Source organism: Candida albicans, chromosome 3 (genome assembly GCF_000182965.3).
Source record: "Candida albicans SC5314 chromosome 3, complete sequence".
Lineage (NCBI taxonomy): Eukaryota > Fungi > Ascomycota > Pichiomycetes > Serinales > Debaryomycetaceae > Candida > Candida albicans.
In genome coordinates, this window is record NC_032091.1 from 1,177,916 (window position 1) to 1,197,537 (window position 19,622).

A 19,622-nucleotide genomic window follows, 5' to 3' on the forward strand; every position below is an offset into this window, starting at 1 on the left:
ATTTGAATTTGTGTTTATATTTTTAACTGCGATATTTTTCCCTTGTTGTTTTATAATATTCATTCATTGTAATCAGCATTTATTATTATTATTTTTTTGGGGCTTTTTTTGTTTGTTTGTTTGGTTTATTTTTACACACAACATAGATAAATATTTTTTTTAGGAGAGAATTCGGCTTATTCTCTACTAACTTTACTTTGATTTGTTTTGCTTTGCTTTGTTTTGTTTGCATTTTTTTGAATAGTTTGGTATTGAAATTGAAATTCAATCTACAACCAACATTTCCTCATCATTAACATCATCACCACCACCACCATCACCAATGTCATCATCTACAAATAATGATAAACTAATTAAGGGTTTACTCAAACGATATAAAAAACTAGAGGCTTCATTAAATAAGTTTAATTCTAAAAAGTATAACCACAGTAACAATGGGGCAATATTAAAAGGAAATATACTACGTACTTCACTATTACCGTTTTTAAGAATTTCCACTTATCAGTTGGATGAATTATTCACCAAAGATACCCCCGTGTATAAGAGTTTATCCAATGTGATTGTTGCCATATTCATTAAATGGTGGAATGCCCTTATTAGTAATTTAATATTTGACAATGGCTCACGAAATGGTACTAATATGCCTGTGTTACCTAAAACTGCATCAGTGGAACCAATAAATTATTCCAATATCCCTGCCGTCGATAGAAATGCTTATTTGGAAGCCATTGGAAGAATAATTGCTCATCCATATTGGAACTTTTCTGATGATACTGGATCCTATCAAGTGCTCTTGACGAGTACGTTATCGTATGTGATTGACAAATTGGGTAAATTGAAAAATATTACTCCTCCAATGGGTGCCTTTGCTGGTAAAGTTTTCGCTCATGCATTTTTCAAATTGCCTAATGTCTCCAATGCGTTATTGTTTTTATTAAATGTCAAACAAATAACATTTGGTGATTGCTTAAAAAAGATACGTCAACCAGCTATTGATTTCAATAATTTGAAAACCGCGTTTCCAGAACATTTGCATTATTTAATTGGTTTCCAAGGTTTACAAAATCTAACTACTCGTGGTCAGAAATGTTTTATGAATTGTATACCGGCACCAAAACATCCAGTCGACGGCATAAAAGATCCTAATGGTGATTGGGTGAGAAGATGGAGCTGTTCTGACTCCAATGTTTTCAATTCGTTTTTCCGTCATTATATTAATCTTGTACAAACTTATTTATATGAAGAAGAAACTGACACTATCGAAGAAGTTTTATATTATTGTCCTGGGTTTAATATTATTATCAGTCATATATATCAAATTTTTGAAGTTTCAGTGACAAGAATTACTAGTACGAATTGTAATCCAAGAAATATGACTTCAAATGGAAATAACATTTCAGCTGTGAATCCAACTAACACAAGTAATGGTAGTGTTTCTCCTACTCCTTCCAACAACACAACGAAAAACAAATCGACCGATTCTTCGACCCCACCTCCACCTCCACCACCTGCATTCAGTCACAATATGAAACAAAGTGATATGTATTATAACTCGATTATTAAAATTTTCAGAACAGTACGAGATATCGCCTATTCAGCAACGTTGAATGATAAGTCAATTGACAGTGTTAGTGCAACACTAGTGAAAACTATTGATAGTTGCCTAATAGCAATAGCCAAAGAAACAACAATTCATAATTTCAATAAAAATGGGATTGTATTGAGTATTGTTAATGAGTTCATCAATCACATTGAGAACAACTGCTCAAGTGAATTAAAGTATCTTGTCAATTGGGAATTTTGGCTTAGTTGCAACTATATGATGATCAATTATTGTGATCATGTACAAAGCTTGTTACGAAATTTTGCATTTTTATTCAATACTTGGGATTTAATCCCTGACACTTTATCATCGTTTGTCACTATCAATGAAAATGGTGATAATGATGATGATAAGAAAAATACGAAGCGACTGACACAAGAAAGTTTGAAATGGATAACCGAAACAGAATGCTCTTTCAAACTCAATTTTGTTAATTTTTTAATTAGTGATGAAGTTTTTGAAAGGTTTTTCACTCATTGGAATCCAATGGTTAGATCGTATTATATTAAACTATTAATATGGAGAATCATTGGTATTAATAATTATCAATCGTCGACCCTGATACAAGTTTCAAGAAATGTTCAATTCAAGTTGAATCGTGCCTTTGAGATGTTGAGTAGATTTACTATGACATATAATGGAAAAATCGAATTAAACTACAAACCTGATAATCCATTGGTCAATAGGAAATTTGGGGTTGTGCCAATAAATATTAAAGATGATTATTTATCTATTGATGAAAGATCAAATGATATTTATATTCCAACAGCGACATCATTAAAACCATCAGAGTTGAAAAAGACCCATCCATATGAAGTATTTGATGAGGCAATCTATACATGTTCCAACTCAGCACTGACTAATGGGACTCGATCTGATCCTACTACACCAAGAGGTGGTAGTACTGACTTGTTGCCTAACAAACCCAATGGCCGCATTGGTAGTAACAATTCATTGGTTAATTCACTTGGTAGATTATTCAAAATCTTATCCACTGATGATAATGATAACACCACTAAAGCCACTACCATTACTAACAACAAAAGAAAACTGCAATTGAATGATATTCAAGAGAATGTGACTTCTGATTTAACTGACATGGCAACAGTAAATCGAGTGAAAAGAAATTCAATATCGTTGACTTCCTTGTCCACTACATATTCATTCAAATCAAGGTCATCAAGTCCCAGCGTGATGTCATATAGATCTACTCCAACATCATTAACTGAATCATCGGCATCTACTGATGATGAATCGGTGTATTCGATGGACACTCTTAAAACAAAATCTTCATCAGCATCAACGGCTTCATCATCATCATCATCAGCATTGTTTCCAAATTCATATAATATACCACCACCAGAATTGTCAAGATTACCACCAGAAATCATTCGTCCAATTTATAAATTTGATGTTATAGTTTGTCATGATTCTTTGAATGAAAAATTTGCCATGATTCATACAAAGAATACTTTAATTTCTCGAGGAATTGTTAATAATAACAATAATGCTGGTTCTACGATGTATATGTCTAAAAGTCCTGTGACAAGTTATTTCCCATTATCACCACAAATCCCATTTATATCAATATTTGTCAATTCAGATACTTTTAAAAATAGAATTTATATGAATGAAGAAGATGGATTGTTTTTAGAAACAGAATTTGATACATATTATCGGGATAATAATATGAATGAAAATAATGAAAGTTTCCAAAATGCCACTTTTGCACAGATGATGAATTTAGGGAAATCATTAAATGAATTTAATTTAATGGTTGAAGAATTCAAACAATTTTTAAGTAATCGAGTTGAAATTGATTCTATGAATTATAGTGAGACTGATGAAAATTCGATATTTAAACAGCAACCACCACAAATACAACAACTGTATGGTCATTATATTCAACAACAACGTGGTAATGATAATTCAGATAAGGTTAGACAATCACTGATATTTTTCTCAAGGAGAAACAGTATTATCAGAGGTGGATCTAAGTCTACCAGTACTAATAATGAACTTTCTACTACAACAAACAATAGTGATAGTAGTAATACTACTGATAGTGATAATGGTAATCTTACTGGGAATGATATTCTGGAATTTGTTTATTTTAAGAAAATTATTCCATTTTTATCAGTTGATTCATCTAATGAAATGAAATTATTAAATGCCAATTAAGTTGTTGTTGTTGTTGTTCATCATTTTTTTAGTTCTTTTATATTATTATTATTATAGATAGAAGTGATTTGTATGTATGTATGTATGTATATATATTTAGATTTATTAATATTTATTCAATCATTTAATATTTGTTAAATTTATATCATCATTCATATACATATAACCATATTTATAGTTTATTTCTATTATTAAGTAATAAAATTGTATAACTAGTGAAAAATCCAACACCAGCACTAACCATAAAGAAAATTATTGTCCCGATTAAATAACAACTATAATAATATTTAACCATATAATATCTAAATCCAGTCCATTTCACATCAAATTGAATCCATGAAAAATTATCATCAATTAAATATCGTATCTCTTGATTTTGTGCTGCTGTTGGTGTTGATACCTGATTATTAATATTATCATTATCATTATTATTATTTAAAATGATTTTAAAATTATTCCAATTTTTCAATTGATCACCAGGAATTTCTAATGGTAATAAATTTATATTATTAATTTGTGAATGTTCAATTAAATAAGGACTTAACCAAAATCGAAAATTAAATGGAATAAATTGATTATTTTGACTATAAATCACATATGGATCACAATTTAATATAATTGATCCTTGTTTAAATGATTTATTATTATTATCATTATCATTATCATTATCATTATCATTTTTGTCGTTTGTAGTCTCTGTTGTTGTACTTGATATTAATTCATAATTGATTTTTGTGATTTCATGTTGTAAATTATTATGAGGTAAACAAATGGCTTGAATATTAATATTGAAAATATAAATTAATTGATCATCATATTGATAATTTTGAAAAATTGGATTTATAGCATTAGATATTAATATATTTTTAGTATTTGAAATATGATTGTTGTTGTTGTTATTATTATTATTATTATTATTACTGCTCAGTTTTAAATTTTTATAAGTGATGGTAGTGGTAGTAAAATTTAATGGAATAATTGGTGATGATTCATTAGGTATTAAAGTTTTATAATATTGATCATAAGTAATCATAGCAATTGGTAATAATACAAATAATGAAGTTGTTGCTGTTGTTGCCATATATAGATAACTACGTAACGCCGCTAAAGGAACGGTTAATCCTAAATATCTTAACCATGACATGACAATTTGATATAGTCTAACTTATACACCTTTTATTGTTTGATTGTTGATATTGAAACAAATTCTTCCAGGCGAATTATTTTAAGGATTGGTGGGTTTCGTATATATCGTATTGAAAGAGAGAGATAATTTATCATTATCATCATCTTCTATGTGTGTGTGTGTGTATAGTGGTGCACGTGAAATATCATTAGTCACGTGCACTACTTACTGATTATTGAATCAAAAACAATTCAATTTTCAATAACAACAAACTATACGAATAAATAAACAACACCCCATTTCTCTCCCTAACCTCATTATCAATGCCGTTGATTATTCCTTCTAATGATATTTATATATCTATAATAAGTAAATATGTTGCCATAGTGATATTCCTTATATTTGTCATTATTATGTTCAATAATATTACTCATCATTTGACTCAACCTTATATTGATGAAATATTTCATTTACGTCAATGTCAAACATATTGTCAATATAATTTCCATCATTGGGATAATAAAATCACTACACCACCAGGATTATATATATTAGGATTTATTTATTCTGAAGGTATTAAAATTTTAACTCGTAGTAGTAGTACTGGTGGTGGTGGTGGTGGTGGTCATTTAACTTGTTTCAATGATAATGTATTACGATCAATTAATTTAATTGGTGGAGTTGTTATATTGCCTAGAATATTACAACAATTCCATAATGGGTGGTCAAAGAACTCAAAGAATCAATTTTTTTGGAGTATTAATATAATTTCACAACCATTATTGTTTACTTATTATTTCTTGTTTTATACTGATGTTTCGTCAACTATTTTAATTATATTATCATTAGGTTTGATTAATTATAAACTTTTACAATATCCTATGTTAAGTGCATTAGTGGGGTTTATGAGTTTATGGTTTAGACAAACAAATATTATTTGGATAGCATTTATTGCTAGTATATTCATAGATCGACAAATTAAAATTAAAACTGGTGTCATTGATAGAATTCGACAATTTATAATGAAATCATTGACAAATTGGAATAAACTATTAGGGTATATTGTTAATATTATTTTATTTGTGATTTTTTTGAAATTAAATGGTGGTATTACATTAGGTGATAATGATAATCATCAAATTGAATTACATATTGTTCAAGTATTTTATTGTTTTACATTCATAACTTTTTTCACTATACCTAATTGGTTAAATAAATCCACCATCAAAAAATATTATAATTTCATTATTAATCATATAATTTTGAATTTAGTCATAGGATTAATCATTTGGTATATTATGGAAAATTTCACTATTGTTCATCCATTCCTTTTGGCAGATAATCGTCATTATGCATTTTATATTTATAAAAGATTATTAAGTCAATCATATTTAAAGCCATTGATATTGATGGCATATCATTTTTCAAGTTTCCAAATCATATCATCGTTAATTAAAGGTGGTCAATTATCATTCATTGGCATATTTAGTTATTTAATAGCTGTTGGTTTGACATTGATTCCATCACCATTATTTGAACCTCGTTATTATATTACCCCCTTGATTATATTCAATTTATATATAAATCATCCTCATAATTTATTAGAATTCATTTGGTTAAACAGTATTAATTTAATCACATCATATATTTTCTTACATAAGGGGATCATTTGGTAGACTGAATAAAATATTCATGAAACTGATATCGAAATGTATATACCATAGCTACACATAAAATAGATAGTTATTTTAAACTGGGAAATCAATAAATAAATTAAAATTACAAATCTACTTCTTCTAATGTTTGATCTATATTCGTTTTTGTTGTTGTTGGTCGTGGTGCTGGTTGTGTAGATTTCTTATTGGTGGCATCTTTTTCTTCTTCTTCTTCTTCTTCCCCTCCTTCTAGAATAATTTCGGTGACATCTTGAGATAATGGACTTTTGATTTTACTAGCATTATTAGTAAATGTAACTGGCAGTGATGGTGATGATAATTTAGTCTTATTGTTAGCTGTTATTGTAGTCTTCCCTTCAAGTTCTGATTTTTTCATACTATCAATTAATGTCAAATTATTATTAATAAAACTATCAATAGATTGGAATTTTTTATTACTCAAAGTCAAAATTGAAACTTGACTATTTTTCAATTCATCCAATAATTGCTCATGCTGTTGTTGTTGTTGTTGTTGTTCATTAGAATCTGTTTCTGGGGTTGATTTTTGTAAATTATCTAACCATTTTTTCACACTTCTAGTTTTCAATATTTCAAAATATGGAACTTCTAAACCTGATGATTTATCAATAAATACTAAATCACCTTCATTACCTACAAATAAATCCCCATCATTATTTTTTCGATCTTGTTTTAAATCCCAATTACCTAATTCTAAATCATTAGCAAATATTAATAAGAAATCACCCCAATTATCAGAAATTTGAAATTTGAAATCGAAATCTCGTCCAAATAATATCACTTGACCTAACAAACCTTCTGATGCTGGTGATAAATCAATACCAATATAATTCCCTACACCATCAGTAATTAATGGAATCCACATTGGATGAGCAAATGTCTCTCGAATGAAATTTGGTGGGATAGATCGTTGTTTAGGTATATTCATTCCTCTTTTCTTTGTCAGTGGTAGAATGTTGCTATTATAACACATTGAAGTTGCGGTATTGGTACTATGAGTGGAACTTGTTCTTGATGTTGTGGTTGAAATATCAATTGAAGATCTGGTTGATATTGGATCCTGTCCAATATTTGCCATATCTATATCATTAATAGCACCAATACTATTAAGACTAGTATCAGCATTATTACTAGTTGAAGTGAATTTCCGTGTTAATTGATTGGAATTGGAATGTGAAGAAGGTAATTTAGTTAACCCCGATTTAAAATTTTGTTTCAATTCTTCATTTAAATGACCAGCTACTCGTCGCCAATTTTCTGTTGCTGTAGTGATTTCATCTAATGACATTAATTTTAATCCAAATATTAATCCTGAGGATTCAAAATCAGAATATTGACCATCAACCAATTTAAAATATTGAATGACACAATTTGGTAATTTTATTGATAAATCTTTTTGAAAATCTTGTAAATCAGAATCAGTACATTTACTTTGTAATGAATTATTTAAATCAGGAGAATATTTATGTAACCAATTTTTTATATGTCTCCAAGCTAAATTAACTTCATGAATTCCTTGTAAATTATTGTTACTGTTATTACTATTCTTGGCCGATGAAGTATCATCATTTGTATGAGAAACTAATTCTAATGAAGAATTATTATGATGATGCCCTAATAAATTTTCGGAATCGGGTTTATTGATTCTATTAAATGATTTTCTTGAATCAAATTCAGAATATTTATCATTGGTAGTTAAAAAATAAACAAATTCTTGTAATTTTTGACCAAACTTCATAGTTGTCAGGAAAGAAGGGAAAGAATCAAATATGGAAATAAGAAAGTAAGCAAGTAACTTTTGTAGATTATATGATATTTGGAGAAACAAACAAACAAACAAACAAACAAAATAATGAATGGGGAAATGGTAGTTTAAATAAAAAAAAATGTTTAACCACTTTTCCTCTTTTTAAAAAGAATGAAAAAATAACAAATATATTCTAAATAAATTAAAAGCGGGGGGGATGAATAATAATCTTAAAAAGAAAGAACAAATGAATCAATGAATCAATGAATGAATGAATAATTAAACGGGAATTCTTAAGGGGAATTGAAATCAAATGTGAAATTGGTGGTAATCAGAATTTTGTTTTAGTTGATAATTTTAAAGAAAAGAAAAAAAAAAAAGGGGAGGTAGTGTTAATTGGTTCAAAACAAATTTAAACTTTATAAATTCTGAAAACGCGTCTGCGTCTGAAATTATAACAAAACATTTTTTTTTAAAGTGTAGCATCACGTGACTCGGAATTATAACTTTATTATTACTACTTAACTGATACATTTTTATATTCATTACAAATCAAACCATTCGAAAACTATAAACATCTTCTTAATTGCCCAATCTAAATATGATATTCAAGTAATCTTGAATTATTTTCTTTCAATAACACTTCATCTTCATTCCAAACAATTTTAATAATATCATAAAATTCTTTAGCATAAAACAAGGAAATACCATATTTATTTTGATAATAATCTTCCACTTGAGTTAATTTGAATTCATTATCTTCATTATCTTTAATTAAATCGTTAATTAAATGATGATCTAATACTTCACCAGCTTCTTCAATACTTCTACTATATTCTTTAATTAAATCTTTACGATTTTCTCTAGGAACAATCATTCGTTTAATATTTGCATTTAAATGAGCCCCCATCAATTTTTCTTTAACTCCTCCAATAGGTAATACTATACCTCTTAAAGTGATTTCTCCCGTCATGGCAATATCTGATGGTACTGGTTTATCTAATAATACTGATAAAAACAGTAATGCCATGGTAACACCTGCTGATGGACCATCTTTAGATACTGATCCCATAGGAACATGCATATGAATATCCAAATTATTATATTTATCCAATAATAAATGTCTGTTGGTGTTGTTGTTGTTGTTGTTATCAAATTTTAAGATGTTTTTATAAATCATCAGTTTAATAAATACTAATCCAATTTTACCACTTTCCATTAATACTTCACCTAATCTACCAGTCATATTTAATGTAGCTCCATTTCCACCACTGCCATCACCACCATTATGTTCTTTATTACCATTACTGATTCTTCTATCAAATCCAATACTTTCAAAAACTAATACTGATCCCGATCCATCAGAATTATATGATAATCCATGAACAACTCCAACTCCCACTGTTCCTTCAGTAGTGACATCACCCAGAGAATATGGAACTCCTAAATATATTGGTAAATCATTTTCATCAATTATAGGATTATAATTTTTAATGTCTTTATTTAACCATTCACAATATTCAACGGCTTTAAATCGACATAAAGTTCCTAATCGTCTTTCAAAATTTCTTACTCCAGCTTCTCCTCTTGTATAATCAAGTATAACTTTTTTCATAGTGTCATCATTGATTTTAATAAATTCATCTTGATTACCGGTATTATTTTTACCCACTTTTGTAACTGGGAATCCATTCCGTTTAATTTGTCTAGGTAATAAATATTTTTTACCAATGATTAATTTTTCATTATAATCATAAGCACCAATTTCAATCATTTCTAATCTATCCAATAAAGGTCTTGTCATATTCCATGGATCATTAGCAGTACAAATGAAAATCACTTGGGATAAATCAACTGGGAATCCTAAATAATGATCAATAAAAGTATTATTTTGTTCTGGATCTAATACTTCTAATAATGCTGCAGAAGGATCACCATTAAATTTATTGACACCACCAGAATTACCACCTATAACTTTATCAATTTCGTCTAATAAAATCACTGGATTCATACATCTGGATTTACGTAATGCTTGAATTAATAATCCAGGCATGGCTCCAACATAAGTTCTTCTATGTCCTCTAATTTCACTTTCATCTTTAATTCCACCAAGAGATATTCTTTGGAAATTACGTCCCAAGGCAGAAGCAATTGATTTAGCTAATGATGTTTTACCAGTACCTGGAGGTCCAGCAAGCATAATTATTGGTGATTTATTGTTTTTAGATACTTGAATAGATTCATTGGAAGGAACCATCTTAGTTGAAACATTGGTTTTAGCTTCAGTAATTGATTTTTGATTTCTGGTTTTAGCTTGTTGTTTAGCTAAATATGTTTCATCATTATTTGCTATGACAATAGATGATGGTGTTTTGGATGCCAATGAAGATGTTGGAGATTTGGTTAATGATCTTGAGTTAGAATTACAATTGGAATTGGAATTGGAATCAGAATGGGCTGGATTTTTGGAATTCTCTTCGTCTTTGGATTGTAGAGCTTGATCTTTTTCAGCATTAATACCCAACAACTTTAATACTACTAAATATTGTATTAATCTTTTTTTCACATGTTCTAATCCATAATGATCATCATCTAATTGTTTTTTAGCTAATTTCAAATCAATATCTTTATTAGATTTGAATTTAGTCACATAATTATCCCATGGTATATCCATAACAATTTCTAAATAATTACGTAAAACATGGAAATCAGAATTGCCACCTCCACCTGGGGAATTTGCTGATGCCTTAACACGTTTGAAATCTTTGAGAATTAAACGTTTTGAATCGGCAGATAATGAAGATATAGTAGGTAATTTATGTTTAATAAAATTGAAAATCGCCTTCAAATCTTCATCTCCATCATCGTCGTCATCATTGTTGTCGTAATCACTATCATGTCCATGAGATCCATCTTGATGATGGTTCACCTTTGGTCTAGCAGGAGGAGTTTTGCCATTGGAAAATGAAGGAGCTGATGAAGCTGGACCTGAGTTTCTCTTGTTTGGTTTTATTGGTCGATTCTTGGTCATTCCTTCTAATAAGTTTCTAATTGATTTCAATTGATTAGCAACAACAGTTGCCTTTTGAATATTTGTTGCCTCACTATGAAACCAACTATTGACAAATGAAGTATTGGTCTGTAAATTTCCAAAAATTTGAATCAATTGTGACATCATTTCATTGATTAATATTGATCGATCATCCAATTTATACTCATTCAATAATGCCAATTTTTGGAAATTTGGGAATGGTAAAATCCCACATGTCAAATCAACTAATCTTAAATAAGTTTCATTATCAATTTTATACTCATCACCTTGAATGACTTGAGAAAACAATTTTTGTAAACGATGGAACGCCTTGTTAAAATCTTTTGAACCAACTAATTGCATATATAAGGCATTAGCTAAAGGATTAAGTGTCAATAAATTCTGACTCTTAATATCTTGATTTGGTTTATCATCATAATTTTTATTGTTGCTGTAAGTGGTACTATTACCTTTGATTAAAGATAAATTACCGTTTCTGTTATTGTTGTTATTATTGTTGTTGTTACTATTATTCTTATTATAATCCAATGCTTCACGGTAATCAATAAGAAACTTATCTATTGATTGAAATAATTGTTGATAATTTTTCTGTAAAGTAGTGAATTTCCCTTTTAAATCAGAAACATTATGATTCCAATCAATTCCAATAACTTGTTCATTTGTTTTCAATCCTCTTTTGTGGTGATTGTTTTTGCCATCATCTTTTATTTGTACACCTCTGGTGATTGCTTGCAAAGTTAATTTGATATTGGTAGTATCATCAACTATACCGACAATCCTAGCAACAGTAACTACTTTGGACAGTGATGATCCATCACCAGCACTAGAGTTGGTTTCTGGATTCTTGATTTTTTCCAAGTTTGGTATAATTGCTAATGTTAACCAATCAAATTCTTTAATAGCATCGTTTTGTGTAGATTTGACCCCTTTTTCTACTCCTCGACCGGTTTTCATACCAGTCTCATATTGGAAAAATTCTTTAATACCTTCAACAGCTTCTGGCGAAATCACACTAGGGTTTATCTCATGATATGTTTCTGGTTGCTCCAATTTTTGTTCAGCTTCAAAACGTTCTTCTTCATTGGTGTTGCCACTATTAAAATCGTATTCATTCAACAAGTTGTTAATGATAGAAACTTGTGAAATGAAATTTTTATAACGATATAACAATGCAGCAGCTTTGAATCTGGAAAATGTTACATTGTACATTATCCCTGGTAATAAAACCAAATTTGAATCCAAAGTATAAGTAGGTAAAACGACTTGTTGTTTCAAATTTGTTGCCTTAGAGGCATTACTATTGTTGTTGTATTTTGCCATTATCTTATTTGATCAAGTGTTTCTTTGCTTAATTGTACAATTTTTTATATGTCTGTGGTGAAATATGAATTTGGTTGGAGTGCCTTCCAGAGATAATATTAAATACTGCTTTATATTTCAAATGTTTATTGTTTTTTTTTTTTTTGACTTAATAATGTTATATATAACAGTGTAGCTAAAATGTTAATTTGGCTGGATGGCTGGATGGCTGGATGGATGGATGGGGTTGATTGGTAATTAATATTAAAGTTGTATATAAACTTGTGTATTTAAAAAAAGGAAAAAGTCGACAACTTATAAAATTGATCATTGTGGGGCATACAAAGAAAGATAAGTGCAATTGAGTCAGTCAGTCAAATTTAGGGAGCGTGTGTGGAGGCACAAAAGTGAAATTGAAATTGAATTTGAATTTGAATATGATATTTTTTTATATCTCTACCTCCACCACACACACGAGACTTCTTCCTACATACTCTATTTGTTTCATTTCCATATTTGTTTATCTTCATACTCAGATAGTAATCAATCCTATCAAATACCCTTTAATGTATTGTTTAATGTGGATGAAACTAGTATAGAACGATACAACTTTGACTTGTTACTTACAAAATACTGCTATTGGGTCAGGCGATTATAAATTTCTTAGACTTAGTGCACATATTTCCGTTTTGATTAAACCGAGGAACCACATTCAAACTGCAGCACTATTTAAACATCAATATCAACTAGATTAATGTGGGGTATATGAAGTTTCTTGATTCTATTGTAGCAATATCTCCTCTCTAAGATATAGTTATTAATTCAGAGGGGGTGAACTCAACGATTTAACGGTAATTGTAACTGGGGTTGCAAATTTTTGGTGGAAACCCTTGAAAATTCAACGTCAAGGGTTAAAATGGCAACCACATCAACCCCTCTAATGATATTGTAGTAGCTATAGTTTTCTATTATCTATACTGCAGGATGTAATTACTGAATGTAAAATGCTGTAAGCTGTTGGTTCATGGCAAGGCATTGAGTGTCAATTTTGGTTTAAATTTGTATAATTTTTGGTATGAAAATTACACCAAAAAAGAACAACTTAAGAAAAAACTTGCAACTTAACCAATCTGGAGCAAGACTCCAATTGATATACCTACTGAGTTATGGTTGTTACAAACTATCACTAAGCAAGTCTAGCACATGGCAATAATCGTGATCCGTAAATGTGCTTATCAAGATAATCTGCAAGTAATCGGTAAAATTTGCTTGTTGCTTAATTTACAAGACATAGTTCAATCTATAAACAGTTCCTCAAGAACATCAAGACACCGAGAGCTCAAAACTTTAACAGGAATACTACAAATAAAAGTAAGAAAACAAATAAATATCACCTGGGCATGAAGTACAAAATCTTATTGAAATTCAAAGAAGTATACGATAAACCAGGTTTTTCAATTTCGGAAGAACCAAAAAAACAAAAAATTGCCTTTAAAAAAAAAGAATCTTTCAAATCATGGGAAAATCAATACTAAAGAATAACGTTAAAAGAAATATATCATTTATATTGAGAATCAAACCTAATAAGGGGGAGGGGGGAAACCATGATTCATTTTAAAAAAAAGAAGGCATAAACAAAAAAGGAAAACGAAGCATTCAAAGTGAACGATACCAATGAAAGAGAACCTTTCACAGTATCTGAACGCCTCAAAATAAAAAAAAAGGATTAGGTATGAAAATGAATCTCAAATGATAAAATCTTATAAAAACGTAATCAATATTGAAATTATTGGTATTTTTATTCTTTTTTTTTAAATTTGTATTCTTTTTGAAATATTTTTTAGTCACGATCCTTGATTAATTAAAAAAGAAGAAGAAGAAGAAGAAGAAAAAGGTTTCATGAAAAATTTTATTTTTGGTGATGCCTGAAAGAATTTCATTTTTATAGTGTGTTAAAAGTTAGTACTTCTAGCGTGCCCATTTTCCAGAAATCAACTATTTAGGGCTACCGTTTACAACAATACCATATCTAAATATGAACGGATGCCTAAAAACAGGTTTACTGTAGAGATCACATACTTAACTTTTAAAATGTACAAATATATGAAATAATACTATAATATTAAACATGAATGATAAAAAAAAAGTTATGTAGAAATACACATGAATCCCTTCTTTTTTTAATAAATTTTTTTTTACTTATATATATATATTTTATATTTATTAATCTTTCTTAATTACAATTTTGGATTTGTATAAAATGGCATCCTCATTATTAAAAAAGAAAATCTCTTCTTTCTCCTTATCGATAATATACATCATTAAACCTTTTTTTTATTTTGGTTGTTATTGTTGTTATTGTTTCTTCTTCTACTTCTACTTCTACTTCTTATTGGTAGATTTCAGTGTTTACCAGTTAGAAGCAGCAGCATCTTCAGCAGCTGGGGTAGCACCAGAATCAGCCCAATCAACATCTTCAGTTTCACCAGTCCATTCGGTTTCAGCTTCAGCAACTGGAGCTTCTTCAACTTCTTCAGTTTTAGCTTCTTCGACGGCATTTTGTTCAATTTCTTCTGGGTCTCTGTAGAAGTACAAATCTGGCATAACTGACCATTCGGTAGTTCTGTCTGGGATAATACCTCTTAATCTCAAGACTTCTCTAGCAAGCAACCACCAGATTAAACCAATAGAGTGTTTACCTTTGTTGTTACATGGAATGGCAACATCAACGTATTCAGATGGAGAGTCCATGTCAGTCAAGGCAATAACTGGAATGTTAACATAAGATGATTCTTTGATGGCTTGAGCATCGGTTCTTGGGTCAGTAACAACAACTAATCTTGGTTCTTTGAATGAACGAGTGATATAATTGGTAAAGTTACCTGGAGTGAATCTACCAGCAATGGCAGTAGCACCAGTGTGAGCAGCAAATTTCAAAACAGCTCTTTGACCGAAAGTTCTTGAAGAACAAACAGCAACATCAGAAGCGTTTGGAACAGCAGCAATGATTCTGGCAGCCAAAACAATTTTTTCCCAAGTTTTACCAATGTTGATGATGTTCATACCATCTGGTCTGGTTTTGTAAACATATGGTTTGTTGTGAACCTAAAAAAAAAAAAATGAATTGTTAGTAAACGATATTTCCATAAATTAATATTTGGGTAAAATGGGCATTAAGGAAAAGAGCAAAAAAAAATTTATTCTTGAAAGGTTCAAGAATACTATGTTGCATTGTTCATTAAACGGATTGAACTTGATTTGATATACCAAATGCATTAAATATATCATATAATCCATATAGTTCTTACAATTGATCTGCTAGTTTCCATAGATCATTGGCAACATTTTATTATTCCCATTTTTCCAATAAAATTAAAACTGAATATCTATCCCTAGTCTCTGTTTGCTCATATATTCTTACCCTTTCTCTTTTCCTTAATGGAGAAATTTCCCTTTCCCTTCTCCCAAATACTTAAAAAGCTATTGTTGAACATACTTGAACGTTCTTAGCACCCAAATGGACGTTGGCAGCTAATAACAATTTAGCGTCTTCTGGAGTTAAGTCAAATGAAGCTGGTAATGACATATTCTCTATTATATGCTTGTTGATATTGGGTTAAACAAAAATCTAAGTACGTGAAAACTTGAAAAAATTTCAAAATTCTTTTTTCTTTTCTTCCTCTTGGTATGAAAGTTGTGAGAGAGAGAGAGTAATTGTTGGTAGTGTGTGAATTGGGAGTGTCCTTCTAACTATGTGAGGGAAATTGTGTGTACACAAACAGAAAATTTGATAGTAAATTTACTATACAAATTTGTTAGTGCGCAAAACAAACAGAAACAAGAAAAAAAAAAAAAAAAATTTATTGTGTGCGCATAGTTAAAGATAGTAAGATCTCAACATCAATACAAACAATATATACAGTACGTTATAGGGCTAAAGCCCTAATGGATAAATCTTTGCACGTGCATCAAAAATAATTATTGTGTTGCTACCATATGTTATATTTGACCTCATATTAATACACCACTAACTATGAAGATAAAAAGAAAAGTATAGTGAACAATACCAGAAAGTGTGTGAGAGTAGAGCTATTGTAGACTATACCAGCTGTTTGGCTTATATAGCTAGATTTTGCATTTTCGAATGTGACCAGTAACATACACTTGATTAGTAATATCAATACCCCCCTAACACGCCTTATCTCTTATAACCTAAAAGCTAAAACTGTAAATAACTGTGTGAGTGTAGACAGTCATATGCAAAGTATGGCAGTGTTGCTATTTGAGTTTCTTGATATTTAAGATAAGCATTTATTAGTGTTTTCTGAGTGTGGATGTGTCCATATGCGGAGATAGTAGATCTCGGACAAAGAAAGCAACCAACCACCACAGCAATAAAACAATTCCGCTCTGATTTCGTACTTTTTATTTTTTATTTTATTTTTTTTTTTTTTTGATGCCGCTTCCTATTTCCAAATTGATAAGCTTAGATATAGAGTCCCCCCCCCCCACCAAAGATATCACTCTCTTGCTTAAGAAATTAATTTAGCAATAATGTTGTTGTTTTTATATATCCACACCACAATTAATTCATATTTATAACACTTGTTTTAGACTACAACCCACCCTTGATCCTTACATATAGAGAACTGGTATTCTCAACTTTTTTTTTTTATTTCACATTCCTCGTTTATACTAAAACTCCTAGCTATCATCCTATGACATCAGTCGAACCAGATATTGAAAGTGAGGCATTATTAGAAATAGCAGCTAATGATGCTTATCAAGCCATAATTGAAGAAGAAGAAGAAGATGTTGATGAGGCTAACTCATCTCAAGATGAAGATGTTATTTGGTTAAGAGAACAAATTGAAAACAATAAAGCCATCTCATGGATCAATCGTCCATCGGTTTATATTCTTGGATTAGTGATTTGTATTTTCATGATTGCTTTTGCTTCCACCATTGGAGTTAAACAAATTATACTTTTTAAATTAGCTTGTAATACAGTAGCCAATTCTAAAGGATATTGTGACCCTATTGAAACTCAAGTATTAGTTTCATCATATGAAATGTATTCTATGGTTGGTGGTACATTAGTTTCATTAATCCCCGTGGCTAAAGCAGGTGAATTAAGTGATATATATGGTAGGAAACCTTTTTTCATTGCCATGTTTGTATCGGCGACAACATCTCATTTATGTTCATATCTTATATTTCATCATTATAATACTTTCCCATTTAAATTATTATTAGGAGCACAATGGATTTCTTCAATATGTGGAGGAATGATTATGGTTCCAGCATTAATTGGATCATATATATCCGATATTGTTGAATCTCAAGGAAGAATTTATGCTTTAGGTTTAGGAATGTCATCACTTTTCATTGGCCAATCATTAGGACCAATGTTTGGTAATTGGATAAATTCAATTGGTAAACATTTAAATCAAGAACAAAAAGAAAAAATTGGAATTAGAGCAATTACTACTTTATCATCAATACTTCCTAGTGAATTTTTTTTATTGAAAATAGAAATCATTATTGATATTATAATTTGTATTTATGTCATTACATTATTTCCTGAATCTAGAAATGCCAAAGCTAGAGCAAAATCAAGAGCCAATTCAATAACTTCATCGAGGAGTTCAAATTCAAATTCAAATTCAAATTCAAGCACAAGAGGTGGTGTTGGTGTTTTTATTGGTACTGCTGGTGATGCTGTTGATCAATTACAAGAATTAAATAATCAACAACAATCTTCATCAAAAAGTAAATTGAGTATGTTTTTCAATATTTTCTCCCCCTTGGTTATATTAACTTATCCAACTAATTTAATCAATGAAAATGGTAAACATCGAGCATCACAATATAGATTTGTTGTTATATCATTGATTATATCTCAATGTATTAATATGATGATGATAATGACTCTTGGTCAAATTTTAATCCAATATGGGATATTTGTATTTGATTGGTCAAGTGAAGATGTTGGTAATTTATTAACCGTATTAGCATCAACTAGAGCTATAATATTAATTGTTATATTACCAATTTTCCAAAATAAAATTTTAAAGAAAAAATTCAAATTTAGAGTATTGAAAAAACAATTAGATATGATTGATTATTCATTAATGTTAATTGGATATCTGGTAGATTTCATTTTTTTAATTTTATTGGTATATACTAAATCGACTACTCAAGTATTAACTTTAGGAGCTTTTTATTCAATTGGTTCAATAGCTCATCCAACGACTCAATCAACTTTATTGAAATTTTATCCAACTTCAAAAATCGGGGTGGTTTTTGGTGCTAATACGTTATTACATAATATTGTTGGAGTAGTGGCACCAGTTATGATTATGAATTTTTATTCTAAAACTTTGAAAAATGGTTGGCCTGGTGCAGTATTTATTTTATATTCTTTATTGGTGTTGATTATTATAATCCTTGTTGTTGTTAGTAAACGAGTATTGAAATTAAATGTCAATACTACTGATGAGAGATTAATTAGAAGTAATTCTTCAGTTTCATTATCAAGATCTAATGCAGCTTTATAGAAAGAACCAAAAAAAAAAAAAAATACATATGTATATTATTATTATTATTATTATTATTATTATTAGTGTTTGTTATTTGACAAATTTCCAAATATTAATTGTTTCACTATATTCTTGAGGTAACATTAAATAATGAAATTTTAAATTATTATCATATTTAATTTTAACAATTTTTCCTAATAAGAATTTCCATAAGATTGAATCACGGAAATTTTTTGCCCCTCTAAATCCCCTGATAAAATTAATGAAAATTTCTTGATAAGTTAATGATTTATTTGATAATTTTAATATTGTCATCCCCTGATAAAATTTTATAAATTCAAATTTTATTTCACCTTGTAATCGTTTAGAATTTTTTAC

At 29.3% G+C, this 19,622-nt stretch overlaps 8 protein-coding genes across 8 annotated transcripts in view; 3 read left to right on the plus strand and 5 right to left on the minus strand. All coding sequences in view use genetic code 12, as the record gives it.

The window, feature by feature from the left end:
* Window positions 1-322: 322 nt before the first annotated feature.
* CAALFM_C305320WA (uncharacterized protein) lies at window positions 323-3,784 on the plus strand (the record flags this gene model as incomplete). The annotated part of the gene is made up of 1 exon (XM_709581.1): window positions 323-3,784. The coding sequence occupies one exon, from the start codon at window positions 323-325 to the stop codon at window positions 3,782-3,784; it is 3,462 nt and encodes a 1,153-aa protein (XP_714674.1).
* Window positions 3,785-3,956: 172 nt separating this feature from the next.
* On the minus strand, window positions 3,957-4,928 carry CAALFM_C305330CA (uncharacterized protein; the record flags this gene model as incomplete). The annotated part of the gene is made up of 1 exon (XM_709583.1): window positions 3,957-4,928. The coding sequence occupies one exon, from the start codon at window positions 4,926-4,928 to the stop codon at window positions 3,957-3,959; it is 972 nt and encodes a 323-aa protein (XP_714676.1).
* A 395-nt stretch (window positions 4,929-5,323) lies between these two features.
* DIE2 (dolichyl-P-Glc:Glc(2)Man(9)GlcNAc(2)-PP-dolichol alpha-1,2- glucosyltransferase) lies at window positions 5,324-6,586 on the plus strand (the record flags this gene model as incomplete). The annotated part of the gene is made up of 1 exon (XM_709584.2): window positions 5,324-6,586. One exon carries the CDS (start codon window positions 5,324-5,326, stop codon window positions 6,584-6,586), a length of 1,263 nt encoding a protein of 420 aa, XP_714677.2.
* Window positions 6,587-6,689: 103 nt separating this feature from the next.
* On the minus strand, window positions 6,690-8,342 carry SMI1B (Smi1bp; the record flags this gene model as incomplete). Its single annotated transcript, XM_709585.1, has 1 exon — window positions 6,690-8,342. One exon carries the CDS (start codon window positions 8,340-8,342, stop codon window positions 6,690-6,692), a length of 1,653 nt encoding a protein of 550 aa, XP_714678.1.
* Window positions 8,343-8,946: 604 nt separating this feature from the next.
* Window positions 8,947-12,723, minus strand: CAALFM_C305360CA (uncharacterized protein; the record flags this gene model as incomplete). Its single annotated transcript, XM_709586.1, has 1 exon — window positions 8,947-12,723. One exon carries the CDS (start codon window positions 12,721-12,723, stop codon window positions 8,947-8,949), a length of 3,777 nt encoding a protein of 1,258 aa, XP_714679.1.
* A 2,388-nt stretch (window positions 12,724-15,111) lies between these two features.
* YST1 (40S ribosomal protein uS2) lies at window positions 15,112-16,288 on the minus strand (the record flags this gene model as incomplete). The annotated part of the gene is made up of 2 exons (XM_019475329.1): window positions 15,112-15,807; window positions 16,199-16,288. 2 exons carry the CDS (start codon window positions 16,286-16,288, stop codon window positions 15,112-15,114), a joined length of 786 nt encoding a protein of 261 aa, XP_019330874.1.
* Window positions 16,289-17,420: 1,132 nt separating this feature from the next.
* Window positions 17,421-19,262, plus strand: CAALFM_C305380WA (uncharacterized protein; the record flags this gene model as incomplete). Its single annotated transcript, XM_709589.1, has 1 exon — window positions 17,421-19,262. One exon carries the CDS (start codon window positions 17,421-17,423, stop codon window positions 19,260-19,262), a length of 1,842 nt encoding a protein of 613 aa, XP_714682.1.
* Window positions 19,263-19,334: 72 nt separating this feature from the next.
* The window catches only part of GPI1 (phosphatidylinositol N-acetylglucosaminyltransferase), a gene marked incomplete at both ends in the record, with an annotated part of 1,947 nt that continues 1,659 nt past the window's right edge, over window positions 19,335-19,622 (minus strand). Inside the window, one exon of the mRNA XM_709590.2 lies at window positions 19,335-19,622. This exon is cut by the window's right edge and continues 1,659 nt beyond it. Within this exon, the coding sequence (XP_714683.2) occupies window positions 19,335-19,622 (288 nt within the window).